Source organism: Montipora foliosa, chromosome 4 (genome assembly GCF_036669935.1).
Source record: "Montipora foliosa isolate CH-2021 chromosome 4, ASM3666993v2, whole genome shotgun sequence".
Taxonomy (NCBI): Eukaryota; Metazoa; Cnidaria; class Anthozoa; order Scleractinia; family Acroporidae; genus Montipora; species Montipora foliosa.
In genome coordinates this window covers 8376527-8391564 of record NC_090872.1, presented here as the reverse complement: position 1 = coordinate 8391564, position 15038 = coordinate 8376527, and the positions used below count along the sequence as shown (strand labels likewise).

The 15038-nt window shown below is 39.1% G+C and overlaps 3 protein-coding genes across 3 annotated transcripts in view; 1 reads left to right on the top strand and 2 right to left on the bottom strand.

The window, feature by feature from the left end:
* The window catches only part of LOC137999717 (uncharacterized), a 297056-nt gene that overhangs the window by 71567 nt on the left and 210451 nt on the right, over positions 1-15038 (bottom strand). The gene's annotated exons all lie outside the window — the stretch shown is intronic.
* LOC137998921 (uncharacterized) lies at positions 429-7395 on the bottom strand. Its single transcript, XM_068844761.1, has 3 exons — positions 7123-7395; positions 6665-6802; positions 429-691 (listed from the first exon to the last, which is right to left on the bottom strand). The coding sequence occupies exons 1-3, from the start codon at positions 7351-7353 to the stop codon at positions 572-574; spliced, it is 489 nt and encodes a 162-aa protein (XP_068700862.1). The 5' UTR covers positions 7354-7395; the 3' UTR covers positions 429-571.
* On the top strand, positions 9809-14816 carry LOC137998920 (uncharacterized). The gene is made up of 3 exons (XM_068844760.1): positions 9809-10071; positions 12353-12493; positions 14537-14816. Exons 1-3 carry the CDS (start codon positions 9847-9849, stop codon positions 14657-14659), a joined length of 489 nt encoding a protein of 162 aa, XP_068700861.1. The 5' UTR covers positions 9809-9846; the 3' UTR covers positions 14660-14816.

Here is a 15038-nt window from a genome sequence, read left to right as displayed (position 1 = left end):
TCCTTTTGCTATAATTGTACTGTTGTGATGACAAAAGTGAAATCCGCTGTTTGAAAACTTTTTGTGCTTCGCTCAACTTGAATTTCCCGGGAGAGTGAAAAATTACGGTTACCGACTGCTTCCATGGTAATGGTCCGTACTGTAAAATCCCGACCGAAAACCAGCCAATCAGCGTGCTTCATTTAGGCTGAGAAATGCTTACGATATAATAAGAGGTCGCAAGTGATATTGAAATTAGGAATAAGAGCAAGGGGACTCTTTGTGACTAGCCTGCGAGCAGGCTGTCTCTCAGCGGTGGACCCCCAACCCCAGTCCTTTGGAGGGCCTACTCGCAGGTTACTTTGTGACCCTTATCCAAATCGCCGTGTGTCTAATTACCTGAATTTCTGAACATATATTAGATTTTAAAAAAGCATTACAACAACACATTTAAAACAATCAGGCTCTTTTATTGTTAAAGTGTATCCATGGCAACTTGATATCGATAAAAAAACTACTTTTTCCACGCAGGCTTTATTCCCTTATTTTCTAGTCTGGTATGGTCGGTGTAACTTGCGGTCTTCTCAGCTGATTATTTCTCTCTGTATTGGAACCTGCGAGCGCACTCTCCAAACCTCACCAAACAGCATAGCCTTTCTTCGCAGGTTCTCGATGCCAACATGCAACATGGGATGATTGGCAGACACTTTAGCTAAAGACAAACCAAAAAATGTTTAGTTATGAATTACAGAACTCAAGATAAGTCTATTTAATTATTTGCAATGGACAGTTGCTTACAGCGATTCATCTAAACATAATTATTATCATTATTATCATTATTATTATTATTATCATTATTATTATTATTATTATTACTTCATTTGCCAGTTAAAAGATAAGTAGTTCACCTATTTACCGCATTTGTGGGCAAGATAATATATTTGTCAATTCGTGGGTTGTATACTGCTATCAAAGACACAATAATAATTCCTTCAGGGATATTCCCTTAGGTATAATCCCTGAATTTAGGATTAAGGGATAATTTAGGATCATTTTATTTCATTTAAAATAGTTTAATTTAGGATAATAAACGATTAAGTAACAATTATTCCATTTGCCCGCGTTGGATACGGGATGGTAAATAGCCAACGAGGCGCGAAGCGCCAAGTGGACTATTACCAATCTCGTATCCAACAAGAGCGAATCGAATAATTATTTTATTAAATTCTCAACATTCGGTCTTCCTAAATTTTATTTAAGTTTAATAAACGACCGGAAAGTGATGGGACTTTCGGGCGCCAAAAAATTTTCTGCTGAGCGCATTCATTTCCGTGTAAGGTGAAACGCAGGTATAATGGCTGGTAACCGATATCCAGTAACCAATGATCAGAGGTTGAGAATAATTTAGGATAATCGCAAAAGGGATTCAGGACAGAACACCCTTGGGACCTTCAGGAGCTTGTTGTTGTTTGCTCCCAAGGTTAATTGGCCGGGCAAGAAACACCTTTTAAGCCTTTAACAACAACAACAACGACAATAATAATAATAATAATAATAATAACAATAATAATAATAATAATAATAATAATAATAATAATAATAATAATTTAGCATATTTTAGCGTAAGTTAGTTTGGTTTATTATATATATACATATACATATTTTAACCTTACTTTTTAATTGTACACTACCTTTTAACTCTAGTTTCACTTGCCGGAGCACAGGCCACGCCTTGGCGCCCTGTGCTCCTAACTGTATAGCATACAGATAGTTTTTACTGCTGAATAATAATAATAATAATAATAATAATAATAATAGTAATAATAATGATGATGATGATGATGATCTTGTTACCGAGAAATGCGTGAAAAGGGATGTGGTGAAGATAAGTTGCAGTGGACATTTTACGTACGGTTTTGGGTGAAATGACCAAAGGGGTAATAGAGAATCAACCTAAACCCTGGGTTGGGTATTCTAGTTTTGAGGGGTCGGGTTTTTGGGTCTAAATACTTTGTAGGGGACTTAGTGCCCTATTGTATTTAACACCCACCTTAGGACGAATCTTTAAATAATAAATAAATAAATAAATAAAATAAATACTAACCTTAGAAATATGGAAAGAACACGATTAAAGAAAGTTGTATCGTCCGTTTGGCTTTCTTGACACATGTTCCTTATCAGAGACGAACAGACTGTTGATGGCAGGTACAAACCTGGTCGTTAGGCAGTTAGGAATTAACAGACGAGGAAAAAGAAGAGAGGTGAAGCCAAGGTGGAAAAGGAGGACAGGGGGCAAGATCAAGCAGCTGAGACAGGATAGAAGAAGGGTAGATAGGGTGGCATCAGGTGATACCACGAGATGTCAGATTATAGAGAAACTACGCAAAAGGTATAAACATCGACATGAAAGGCCGACGGGTTGTGCTTGAAGAGTTAAAGCAGCGAGTAACTGCCCGGGCGGCAAAGCTAAAGTGATCTGAGGAAAGACGAAAGCAGCATAGTCAAAACAGTATGTTTGAGAAAAATCAAAAAAGGTTTTCGTAAAACTGGTATATATTGAAGGGATTGAAAAAGGCAGTTTCATTACACATGATGCACAGGAGAGCAGGGAACTCTGCAGTGAAATGTGGGAGGAGAGTGTTCGGCAAAACGGGGAAGATGAGTTGCATGACGTTGAGAAACAGGAAGATGTGAAGATCACTATTGATACTGTGGAACAACAAATTACGAAGAACTTCAAACTAGAAATCTCCTTGGCCTGATGGTCTCCAGAGATTTTGGATAATAAAGCTTTAACTCGACAAAAGAGCGGATAGCCGAACAACCTGACTTTTGCCTCCAACAAAACACTGTCTCAAGCTGGATGACGTCCGGGAGGAGGGTATTGATCGTTAAAGACAAAGATTTGGGAACTGCTGTGACTAATTTTCGACCAAGAACATAGAAACATAGCACCCGGGTATCGATAAACAAAATCATGATTATAAAGAACTGCAAGAGAAGACTGACAGGCTTGAGTGTGGCTGTGATAGACTTTAAGAAAGCTTTCGATATGATTATGTTAAGGTTAAATTTAAATTCAGGTTAATTTTAATTTCAACCTAGGTCATTTTATTTTAAACTAGGTTGAAATTGAAAGTAGGAAAAACCATCAGTTATTAGCAAGTACGTGTAATATATTAGGTTAGTAAGTAAATTGGTGGATGAATTTAGCGTCTAGCTTAAATTTTTTCATGAGTAACTATTTTATAAAACCCCAGTGGTTTTTAAGTCTAGGCACTGATTTTAAATGGTTAGCATTTAGGTTGGGGTTAGGCATACTGTGCGTGATAACCAATTCTACTTTTCTTTCTCAGAGCTTTTTAGAGTGACATTGTTCATTGATGAATCTCCTTAGGGGGACAGGGGCAACTTGAATTATCTCCTAAGAAATAAAAGTTCGAACTGAAACATACATGATGTATTGTTCATTTTTAATTTGCTTAGTTATTTTTCAATCTTTTGCCTACTTCGAATTCGTAATAATCAAAAGCAAGTAAAAACAAAACTTTGAAAAGTCACGAAAAAGGGTTTCATAATCTGTTAATCAGAAGCCATTTTGTAGGCTCTTTAAGTGTTATTTCTTTTGAATTATCAAATAAAATATATTTTTTTCAAATTTTGCTGAGTTTGTTTGTAGCGATAAAATCAAATTTTGTGATTATTTTGGCACAGTCCCCTTCAAGTTCTACAATTTGAGCAAGTAGCACATTGGATGAAGTGGCGTTTGCTTTTCCATTTTATTAATTTTCAGCGCCACGTATATATAATCCCTGCAGTTCGAACTTCTTATTTTTCTTCTTCCCTTTCTGGTGTATGATAACTGCTGAAGGCAGACTGCTGGCTACCTACAAATAGCACTGATAAGCGGTATTTAAGGACGGTGCCTACTAATTAAAGATATTTTTGCCCCGGTGTGTGATTATGCAGGAAATGTAGATCTTAACAAGTGTTATTGAAATCCAAAAAGAAAATTGGGGGTAACCACGCATTTTTCAAAGATAATTAATGAATAATATTTGTAAAAAGCTTTAAAATACAAAGCAATGTATGGCGTTCTTTCTCAAATTGAAACATAATTATCTCTCAAAAATGCATGGTTACCCCCAATTTTCTTTTTGGATACCAAGAGTACTTACCAAGATCTACTTTTTTCGGGCAGTTTTAAACCACGCAAAAATATCCCTGTATTAGTAAGCATCGCCGATAGGAAATCCGAGTATCTCGAGATGCGCAGAACGTATGCGCACTAACAATAGTAGGCACCGACCTTAAGTCTAAGCACCCATTTCAAAAAGTGCTTATAAACAGTATTTTAGTCTTAGGACCCATTTTTGAGCAGTTAGCTTTCAATAACTGTGATTTAGGGTTAGTCTGCAATCCGCGGTCTGCACTTTTTCAAATTATTGACCCTTTTCCTGCTCTGTATTTGATGTAGTTGTGACTTGTCCACTCATTTGAGGCTTTTTGATTTCTTTTCTCCGAGAGATTCCGAAAACCATTTCATACGGCATTTTGGCAATTGTTATGTGAATGGTTATCAGTTTACAAGCGGTTTCTCAAAGATGATGACACCAGTGGTTTGGAGACGAGTTTTTTTCTTTGATTAAGCTGTAAAGGTTGTCTTTTGTTGTTCTATTTGCCCTTGCCAACATCTTTTTTTCACTGTGCGAACGCTGTGTTTCCGGCGAAAATCTGTTTGTTATCATGACTAGAAATGATGCCTTGTTCCTGGTATATTTTGCATAGCGACGTAAATAAACTTCGTACAATATTTGAGTATTTGTCCTTGAGACTCAAGAGCCCACCTCTTGCAAAGAATTTTTGCTTTTGTTGCACCTGGAGACTCAGAGCATTTTCATTTTTCTTTAGATAAATTTAGCCAACCTTAAACTTCTTCATAAAGTTCCATCGACGTAAGACTTAGTCTCACTTTATGTCATTTATGCATATGCGGAATAGGACAATCACATGACTTTTGGAGGGCATATAGTTGATGCGATGGCTCGAATCCTTGGAGCGGCATGGAATGTTGTGGAAACTCAAGGCATTAAGGAAGAAGGGAAGGAAACGGAGAGCCGGTAAGTAGAAACAGTAAGTAGAAGAGGAACAGAAGACAACGGAAAGGTGGAGAAGGGTGTTTTCTTTTGTATCACCCCTTTTTTAGACAGTTCATAATAATAACCTAGGTTAAAAAGAAATTGACCTAGGTTGAAAAAATCAACCTAGATTGAAGTTAAAATTAACCTGAATTTTAATTCAACCTGTAACAATTACGCATTCTTGGATTCTTAAGTTTTTGTCGTTATTGATAGGATTAGAAGCTATAAGCTTTTAGGTGTATCATGTATGTCAGAAGATCGATCATGGAATGTTTACGTTCAATATAGTTAAGAAGGTCAAAAAGCGTTTGTACGCATTGCGTGCCCTTATAAAATCTGGCCTTAGTGTTCAGTAATCAATTGGCACAGGTCTACTGTGCATGAGAAGATCAGTGCTAGATTATGTCTGCCCTGCCCAGTGTTACTGCAAATAGTATGGAAGGATGGAAGACAGAATTGTCGTCTGAAGGAGTACGACAAGGTGAAGACAAAATCCGACGTGGGATATTTCAAGGAGATAGCATTTCTCCCCTTCTGTCCGTCATGTCTATGATACCATTGACACTGATGCTGAGGAAGATAAAGACGGGTTATGACCAGGGACAAGGTATCGGGGTCATCACCCACTTATTATTTATGGATGACTTGACTGTTTACGGCAAGAACGAAAAGCAGTTTGATGCACTTGTTCAAACAGTAAGAGTAGTCAGCGCCGATATGCGCATAGAATCGGCATAGCTAAGTGTGCCGTGCTGGGTATGAAAAGAGAAAGGTTATGCAATGTGATGGGATTCTTTTACCTGACAACAAGTGACCGAGGGCGCTGAGAGAAGGTGTTATGCCCTGTAAGTACTTGAGAGGTAGCTCTGAATTGGGTCCCATGACGTTTTTAAAACTTTGCCGATAGATCTTCCTCAGATCGCTAATTACTATTCTACAATTAAAAATGGGGGTCATCGAGTTCATTTTTTAGATATAAGCAAGCAAAGACGAAGTCTAAGGTGTTTTTGGAGAGCTTCCTTGTTGCCATGGTTACCCATTATGTCACAACAATGGACGCATTTTGTTAAGCAATAATTTGTGTTTCATATGGTACCATAACATTGCTGTTACGTGATATAAATTGTAGTGTCAACCCTTCTAATTACACTCTAATCAGTTAAGTCTGTTCAAATAAAAGTGCTACACGGCCAACGTTTGCAAAAAAAATTAATCCTTCCTTGTACTTGTTCATTGCCGTGACTTTAACACCGTCAGTTCCCACGGCCTGCTCCCGTCTGACCTTGTAGCTCAGTCGGTAGAGCAGAGGTGATCTAAGCCTTAGGTCGTGGGTTCAATTCCCACCCTGGTCAGAGTTTTTCTCTGTCCTTGTGTGGGCCCATTTCCATCAGTAGGGCTAACGCTCACACGGTTCATATGGGGTAGATACTTAGCACTTCACATTTCACTCTAGTCAGTTAAGTCTCTTCTAATAAGAAAATCTCTTTAAAGTAGTGAAACTGGTTCCAGCCACCTTAATACAAGAGTTGTGTAACAGTACGTACCACTGAAGGAGGCAGATGTACAAGTCGTAAACCTGCTACGTGTAAGCAGCAACCTGTCTCCTTGATGCATTGCAAATGTTCACAAGCATCGTTTCCGGCCTCCTTGTGACAAACTACGGCCTTTCTAAGGCAACGTTGCTGTTAACAACAAAGAAAAACAAACGAAAAGCTTTCGTAAGTAAAACATTATCTTGGTTAATTTCCTGCTGAGCTTCGCCGGTCTATAATAGCAAACTTTCTTTGTGAAGCTTAATACATTTACTTGAGTGGACGAAAAAATCTTAAACAACTATTTGCTGCACAATTGTTCGGGTGTTGCGACAAGCGTACCGAGAAACCATTTCAACTCCTCATTTTAATTTATACCACCGACTTCACTTGACGAGTGATCCACACGAACAGACTTTTCGTACGCGGTAAAAAGTTCTTTACTTACCGTAGCTAGCCACTATACTTACAATCTTTGGTGGTAACCCTGTGGGAAGAGCAGTTGGAAACAGGGATTGTTTCGTTGGCTGTATGGGATCCATCTTTATGATACGTCGAACCTGTTTGGCCATGTTCTCATCTTCCATCTCGAGATAGTGTAAGACGGCTTGTGGGTGAAACTTCATGTTCGACTCTTTCTCTTCTTCTGCATGCACGACCACAGCAGCGGCAAGGAACAGCAGAGTTATCATAACCTTCATGTTGACGCGTGATTAACTACCGGTTATCCAGAAAACACGATGTGCAAAGCAAAATCTGGGTCGACTTATATAGGAGACCAAGTGCTCTATGAAGTGTACTGCGCAAGTCACCCTTTTTTCGCTTGATCGGTATAAAGGTTTTCAGATGCGTTTGAACAGCTTGAGGACTACTTTTCCCGCTTTGTGTTCATCAGTGTAAACACTTCAAAGTCTTGAAATTAAATTCTTTTATATCAGAATCTTGACCTTTTGTTTTCTTTATCGGTACTTCAGTAAACAAGCGTTAAAACAAAGAAATCCAATTTCTGAAGGACAGAAACGGTGAGTTATTTTGCTCTCAAGACTGATGAAGTGTATACTATATATTGAACATAAGCTGACAATTCGGCCATTAAGGTCTTGACGCACTGAGATGCAGCGATGAACGGGAACACACGAGCCCAACCAATTGACCTGATCCCAACTGAGTGGCTTCATAGCTTAGTTAGTGGAGCATTGCTCCGGTATCGCCGAGGTCGTGGGTTCGAATCCCGTCGAATTGATCGAAGCCACCTGAATTTTACAACTTACAACTTATCTGTCATAGTTATAAACTCCAATAAAGTCAAAACCACACACTATCAGCACAGAGTAAAGCTTATTCGAGCAGGTGCTATGAAGACGTCTCAGGAACACTATTGAAAACCAAATATGTAAAAATTACCAAATCAAATTGTTTCCGCAACGTGCTCTATTCAGCCGAACGTAGCTTTGCACGTATCCCGGCTAATTTTAAACCCCATGAATACATTTTGAAACCAACGTATTTCAGAACTCAATTGGATTCGACCCTAGTCAATCTAAAGCGGCCTTTAAACCTTCTTTTCTCCTTGAACATCTTTTTTTTTTGAGCTGGTAAGAGGGTGTGCGTATTTCGATAAAGTATATTCAGTTCTGTGCGTCATGTTGGTGTAGTAGGAGTTTAAAAAGGCTATGTCACGTTATTTAACGGTATTTAGGGAAAATCGTTTGTTTATCGCGACTTTAAAACTCGAAATAATGTGGAATTCTTTTGTTGATAACTGAAATTATCGTTACATCACAAGCAAGATGATTCCGAGCAAAACCGATCTTTATCCAAGCGATTTGCCATAAACTTGAAAAACGTGGGGCCAATGCAACTTTTTTCAAGATTATCCAAATCAGTGGAATCCGTTTAAATCTTCTCCACTTGTGTCTATCCATGCTTTTCTGTCCTTTTGCTGTATTTCCTTTTATGTTGTTCAATAGTCATAAGGGGTTATTGCTCTGTTTCATTTTACTGTTTGGGGCGTTTTGGGTGTCATGAAATGACGTCATTTCGTGTGACATAGCACCTTTAAGCAAGAACGGCGGTTGCGGCAACAACCACGCAAACGCCACAAAACAAGAATATTATTGGTTAAAAAAGAAAAAAATAGTCGTGCTGTACATGTGGCACGCATCTTAGTGCATTTCTTTGCCTTACTCCACAAAACAACAACGTGAAATCACCATATTTTAGGTTTTGACGACAACTTGAGCCGGAATATAACAATGAAATATCTATTTTTATTTTTACTTAAAAACGTGTTCGTACCCATTCAGTTTAGGATAGTTCACGTATTATTCAACTTCAACAAGATGGAATAATCTTGAAATACTTACCACTACGACAGCACAAAGAGTGACGTTCCGTTGTCGTTCTCCTTGTTTAAATTCCTTGGTAATTAGTAAATAGTAAACGGGAAGGCGTTTTCTCTAAGGATTTGAACTGAGGAGCCGAAACCAATGGTAAAATTGAGCTCATTTCAAACATATCACTGATGATAGATCAACCTTAAGGATGATAGTAAATTTTCTTTCTAATTTCAATTTTTTCCTATTTACTGATACGTGATCTTTGTAGAGCATTTTAATATTTTGGTACATTCCTTTCGCTTTGCTTCGCTTGCTAAAGACGTAATAAATCAGTCAGTTATTTTTATTTCCTTTAACGGTGAAAGCATCAGACCGATATATCAGAGAAACGCATCCTTGTTCAAAACTTTCTTTCAACCTTCGTTTCCATGGGCACTGAACCAATAACGAAGTATATCTAACGAAGTCCTCTAACTGTTGACACATCATTTAAAATGCTACTTTACTTAATTTTGAGAATAATTATTAGGAAATCATTTGCTCCTCGCGAAACAGACAAAGGGACTTTGCGAGTTGATGATGTTATAAGAGCCTCTTTTGTGGGTAGAGTTGGGGAATTACTCAGCTGTACAAGTATCATCAGTGTTTTTTTAACAACTTCTGTGAACTAAGCAGATATGATTTCCGTAACCGCTACTCAATCAAAGCTGCGAAAACACTTTTAAGATCTTTTCTTAATCTGTTGTTTTAACCTGTGTTTACAACCTCACTTCTAGTTTCCGTTTTTTTCTATATAATGCGTTTTCGTCGACTTGCACTCACAGCGTTTGTTTCAAACATCCCGTCAAAGGCAACATGAAGACTTTCGCAGCTTTGATCGTACTAAGCGCTTTGGCGGCTTATATGTCCGCTGAAGAGATGCCCGCCCTTGGGGTTCACGAAGCCGTTATTCAGTTTCTGGACGATCGACATTATGAGTCCATGGCAAAGGTTGTAAGAGATGAAGGACTGCCTGAGGACACTTTGCATTTGGTTGCCAACGACCCCGTGGAGATTACACCTTCGCAGAAGAGAAAAATTGTAAGTACACTTAGTTTGCAGATGCTATCACGGTTATTGCAATTTTCGATTGACTGTTGGAAGACGAATGGAAAGTATTCGAAGAGCCCGTCGATCAAAAAACGTTGATAATTAACTGAGCTAATCACATACGAGTGCGGGAGACGGGTGCGTGCAAGTTACAATTAGTTTTTGCTGAAAAAGAAGAGAAGCAATTCGATACAAAAAAGACATAACTAATTCCCAAAAAAGTTAACAAACCAAACATTCTGATTTGTCAAAGAGAAAAAACCCTTACAAATAGCCAATGAAATGCCAGCCCTTGATGGCGCTATGTTTGGAAATACGATTCGTGAATCGGGTGATACGCGTGTGTTGCTTGAGCATAATTCTAATAAGCTATCAATTAAAGACCAACAAACAATTTTCTGTCTTTGAAAAAAATCACTGATTGATGCTCATTTGTTTCAAACTGTTTTCGAAATCATGTGAATACCTATGGATATTTGTAGCGTTCTTGATGCTGTCGTCCTCATTACATAAGCTCTTTGATGTTATTGGTTTAGAGCGACTTTCAATTGAACGACGTAAAACAAATACCAAAGTAATTACTTCGACCAATCACATCAGGTACAAACAGTGTAACGAACCAATCCAAATTCGTAGAAATTCCATATAACTTGCTCAAAGCGCGGGAAAAATCACGCTTGCAAGTCGCAATTGGTTTTGGTTTTCCTTCTCATCGGTTGATACACTGGCGCGAGATTTTTTAAGGAGGCTGGAGAGGGTATTCAGCTGAGTGGGCGCACGTAAGCCACACACGCAATACTTCAGCTGTTTACATCAGCTCATGAATCAAAATGGGTGACCGGAGATAAAGAACTTTAACGCTGATTTCGCACACGTTTGTTCTAGTTCTTATATACATGGAATATAAACATACACCTCCTTTTCACGAAAACTCACCGTCCCACCGTCCCGTTTTTAAAAAAAAAAAAGACAATAGATGTTGATTTTAATGCCTTATATTGTTGCCATGGTAACGATATTTTGTAAAAAATGTAATGCGACAAATTTATGATGGGTACTCAATACTCTGGCCAAATTTTGTCTTGATATAATTACCTTAACTATGTCTAAGAATAGAATACATTTATTTGTGTGAAAGAAGGAGAAACTATTTCGAGCCTCCTTATTTAGCCAGTCAATAAGCGTTAGAATCGAAATCGCGTAAGAGACCAGATTCGTATTTTCAGTATTGGACTGGAACTGTGGGGGAATATATTAAAAAGTATTTGCGTGTGAAAAGATTCCCCGGCATTAGACTCCATTGTGAGCTACAATCCTCGACAAAACTGTTGAGACAATTTCGGAAATGTCACGATAATTTTCGATCTTGCCAAATATATGATATCTTTCTTCCCCCCTTCCCCCTATGCTGCATGCAATGTTGTTTTCCGTATAATTTTCCTTGCTAAACATATTTTACCTTGAAGGAGCACCAACATTCACTTTTTTGGAGGGGTGGGGGGGGGGGGAAGGGGTGCATTTTTTTCATGTAATCGCATATTGTCTGCACAAAATGACGCATAATTAATTTGTCTCAAGAAGTTTTGTCGAGAATTGTGGCTCTAATCCAATACTGAGAAAATAAATATGGTCAATCACTTTCAACAGTCATTTGAAAACTTCTCTAAAGAGAAAAAAAATACAACATATCCACCACCATAATAATTGTTTCAGTATGTACCTCACAAATGGAACACAAATGACAAAAACTTTTGTCTTTCTTGGCTGCTCGGAGATAACCTCTCTAATTTCTCAAATCCCATAATACACCGCTTTTACTCACCAACATTTTGCGTAATTCTCCTGGGACATGAAGATGCCCCAAGAGAAATAGAAAACAATGCGTATGCAAATTGTTGTGGGGGTAAAAGAGGTGTATTATGGGATATGAGAAAGTAAAGACTAGTAATAGGCCTTTTTCGATATATTAAAATTCAGCTTAAAAGTGAGGCAGTGAGGACAAAGACAAAGGAAAGTGGATGATATGTAAATATTTTTCACATTCATTCCAACGTGTTTCTATTGTTTTTGTCCTCACTGTCTAACTATCAAGCTGAATATTTGATATTCCGAAAATGGCCTGTTTGTAATCACCTACAATTTCAATCTCGTTCCCAAGGAAGGAGAAAAACCCTTGGATCGCGGTTGCTACCACTTAACCAATCAGAACCCTCGTAATGCACCTTGTGGTCCACGCCAAATATAACGGATCTCCTTCTTTTTATCTCAATAGGCAAAGTGCGCAGCAAAGGCCAAAGTATGCTGGAAAAACGCCGGACACGATTCGTGCAAGCAATTAGCTTGCATTAATGAATTTGAGAAATGCCTCGGCAGACTGATTCCCAAACTTATCCGCAAGCTTCCAAAGCTACAGGTAAGTACTGAATAATCTGGTACCTATATACTTAACTGATAAGTTCCAGAAAAAAAACACAGATTCCAAGCAGCAGTAACCTTAGCCTCCCAAACAGAACTTCCACAGAAGCGTGCGAGAAACAGTAAGGTGAAAGCCTGCAACTCACTTCCGTTTGAAACACGGAAATGAGTTAATATGGTAAATCGACCACTGTAAAGAAATTTGAAAGCTGTCGTTTCGAGCGTTCGTCCTTAGCCAGAACGAACTGACGATAATAATATTTTTTAGTATCACCCAACTAGTGGACTAATGCAAATTGATTGGCTACGCTACTAGATAACTAGTAGATTAGATAACTGAGGCTTTCTTTCGTTTTATTCGGCCAAATAAGTATTTCTTCAACTTGCATTCGCTAACTTTATTATTGCCTTTTCTGTCCATATGGTTGGGTGATACTAAAACAATTAGACCCTTCGCCCTCAAGGGCAACGGGTCAATAGCCCATTCTGCTTCGCTTCATGGGCTATTGACCCGTAGCCCTTGCGGGCTAAGGGTCTAATTGTTAAATAATAACCTATTATTAGCTCAAGAAGAAAATACAATGAAAGGAATTACAACAATAGGAAGGAAGATAAGAAAAGGAAAAGGAACACTAAAATAAGGTTAAAAGACAGTGCAAGTCGGGGAGCTAAGTTCGTCTCCGCTGTTTGTGTGTTATTCCTGGTAAAATTGAGAAAAGAAAACGAATATTTACGACATAAGTTTACCTAATTCTTGGGTTTCACTCACGTGATCAACAGCCGTGTTTTTCAACGAAAACACAAGAGAACGTTTGCATAACAATAGAGTTCAATTCCCGGAGGATTAAGGGTCAGGACACCAACATGGCCGCCGTTTCTTTGTTTGGGGACACCAACATGGCGGCCGTGACGTCATGTGAAACCCGAGAATTGGCTTTTCTAGTTAGCTCCCCTTCCTCAAAACGACAGCTTTAGAATTTCTTTGCAGTGGTCGATTGCTCAAGTCAATAAGCCAACCATTTCTTTGTTTCACTTCTCCACCGATAGATCATCACAGTTTGAGTTTTGCAATTTTTCCTGCATGCCTGCTATTAAGAATCACTTTCTTAGTGCATCGTGTGATGCTCTTCCAGTTTTCTAAGCTCAAATCTGTTAAATTAGTTTTGGGAATTAACCTGTAACGTTATTTGTCCCTTTTATTAATGGGCCATTTCCGAGTTGCTGCATGCCTCTGTTTCAAAGCGAGTCCAGGTGCACAACCATTCAAATGGTAATGAGTTGCGTATTCTTATGCACATCAAACTCATTTCCCTTACAATAGTTGAGCACCAAGACTCACTTCGAAACCGAGACAAACAGCAACTCGGAAATGGCCCATTTCATTGTAAATTAGGACGGGCGATCCCAAGGGAATCCTAGAGAATTTACAGCGGACATTCCTTAAGTTGCTGAGACGCGAGGGGACAAGTTGCAGGGACATGGTGAAGCGACATGTTGTGGCGACAAAAAAAATTTTGTAGTGCACACTGAGGCGACATGTAGCGCGTACATGTTTCATGGATATGTTGCAGCGGGAGTGATTTTGTCCACGCGACTTGTCCCATAAAGTTCAGCTTGTTGATTCCATGCTACAAGCCCCCCGCTACACGTCCCTGCTACATGTCGCCTCAGTGTGCACTTCACAAGTTCATTGTCGCTGCAACATGTCGCTGCACCATGTCCCTGCAACATGACCCCTCGCGTCTCAGCACCTTTACGTTATGTTGAGGTAGTGAAAAACAGCATGGACTTCAGTATAAAGTCGATGCTTGAGTTTCCTCCTAGAGCCAAGCCCTTCAATGTGGAACCTTGAAGCAGTAGAGAACCAACGAACTCAATCTACTTATGACTCCGAGTCGGGGAAATTATGAACTCGGGACACATCGGGAGGAGGAGTGATGTAACCATTGAGGCTCCACTGCCTCGCGTTCGCGTTCTGATAAAGTTACCGGCTTTTGACTCAGTTACCGTAGGCTCTAATGATACTCTACTTGCATTGCAGCAAGCCTGCCTTGGACTTCTACACCTGTGCCGGACAAGGAGCAAAACGTGCGAGGGTGAGCTCTGCTGTTTCGTTCGCATCAAGAGGTGTTTCAAGTTTGCCAAAGCAAACGGTGGTGACTAGAGGATACCCAGGCGATCATGTGACTGTAATTCATGGCAACAGATAGTGAGATATCGATGAGACGATAATATGCAATCAGGCTCGCATTTTTTTTTTGTTTCTTAAGATTTCATGGAATCGCGCAGGCAGAAAGGGGAATAAAATGAAATAGACAATATCTGTCAGACTTTTGATTTTGTCCCAAAGCGCATGAGTAGAGACAGAAGTCTCTAATGGCCTCTACTAAGAGAGAAAATGTGGTAACCCCTGCATGGGTGATCGTTTTCTTAGAGCGAGTTTTTTATTTTTATTTTACTGTAAGCCACCAGGCGAGCAGCGAACCGGTTTCTTACGCAAGGGTCACCTGTGGCGCTGGATACTGTCTAAATTTTCGAGATTG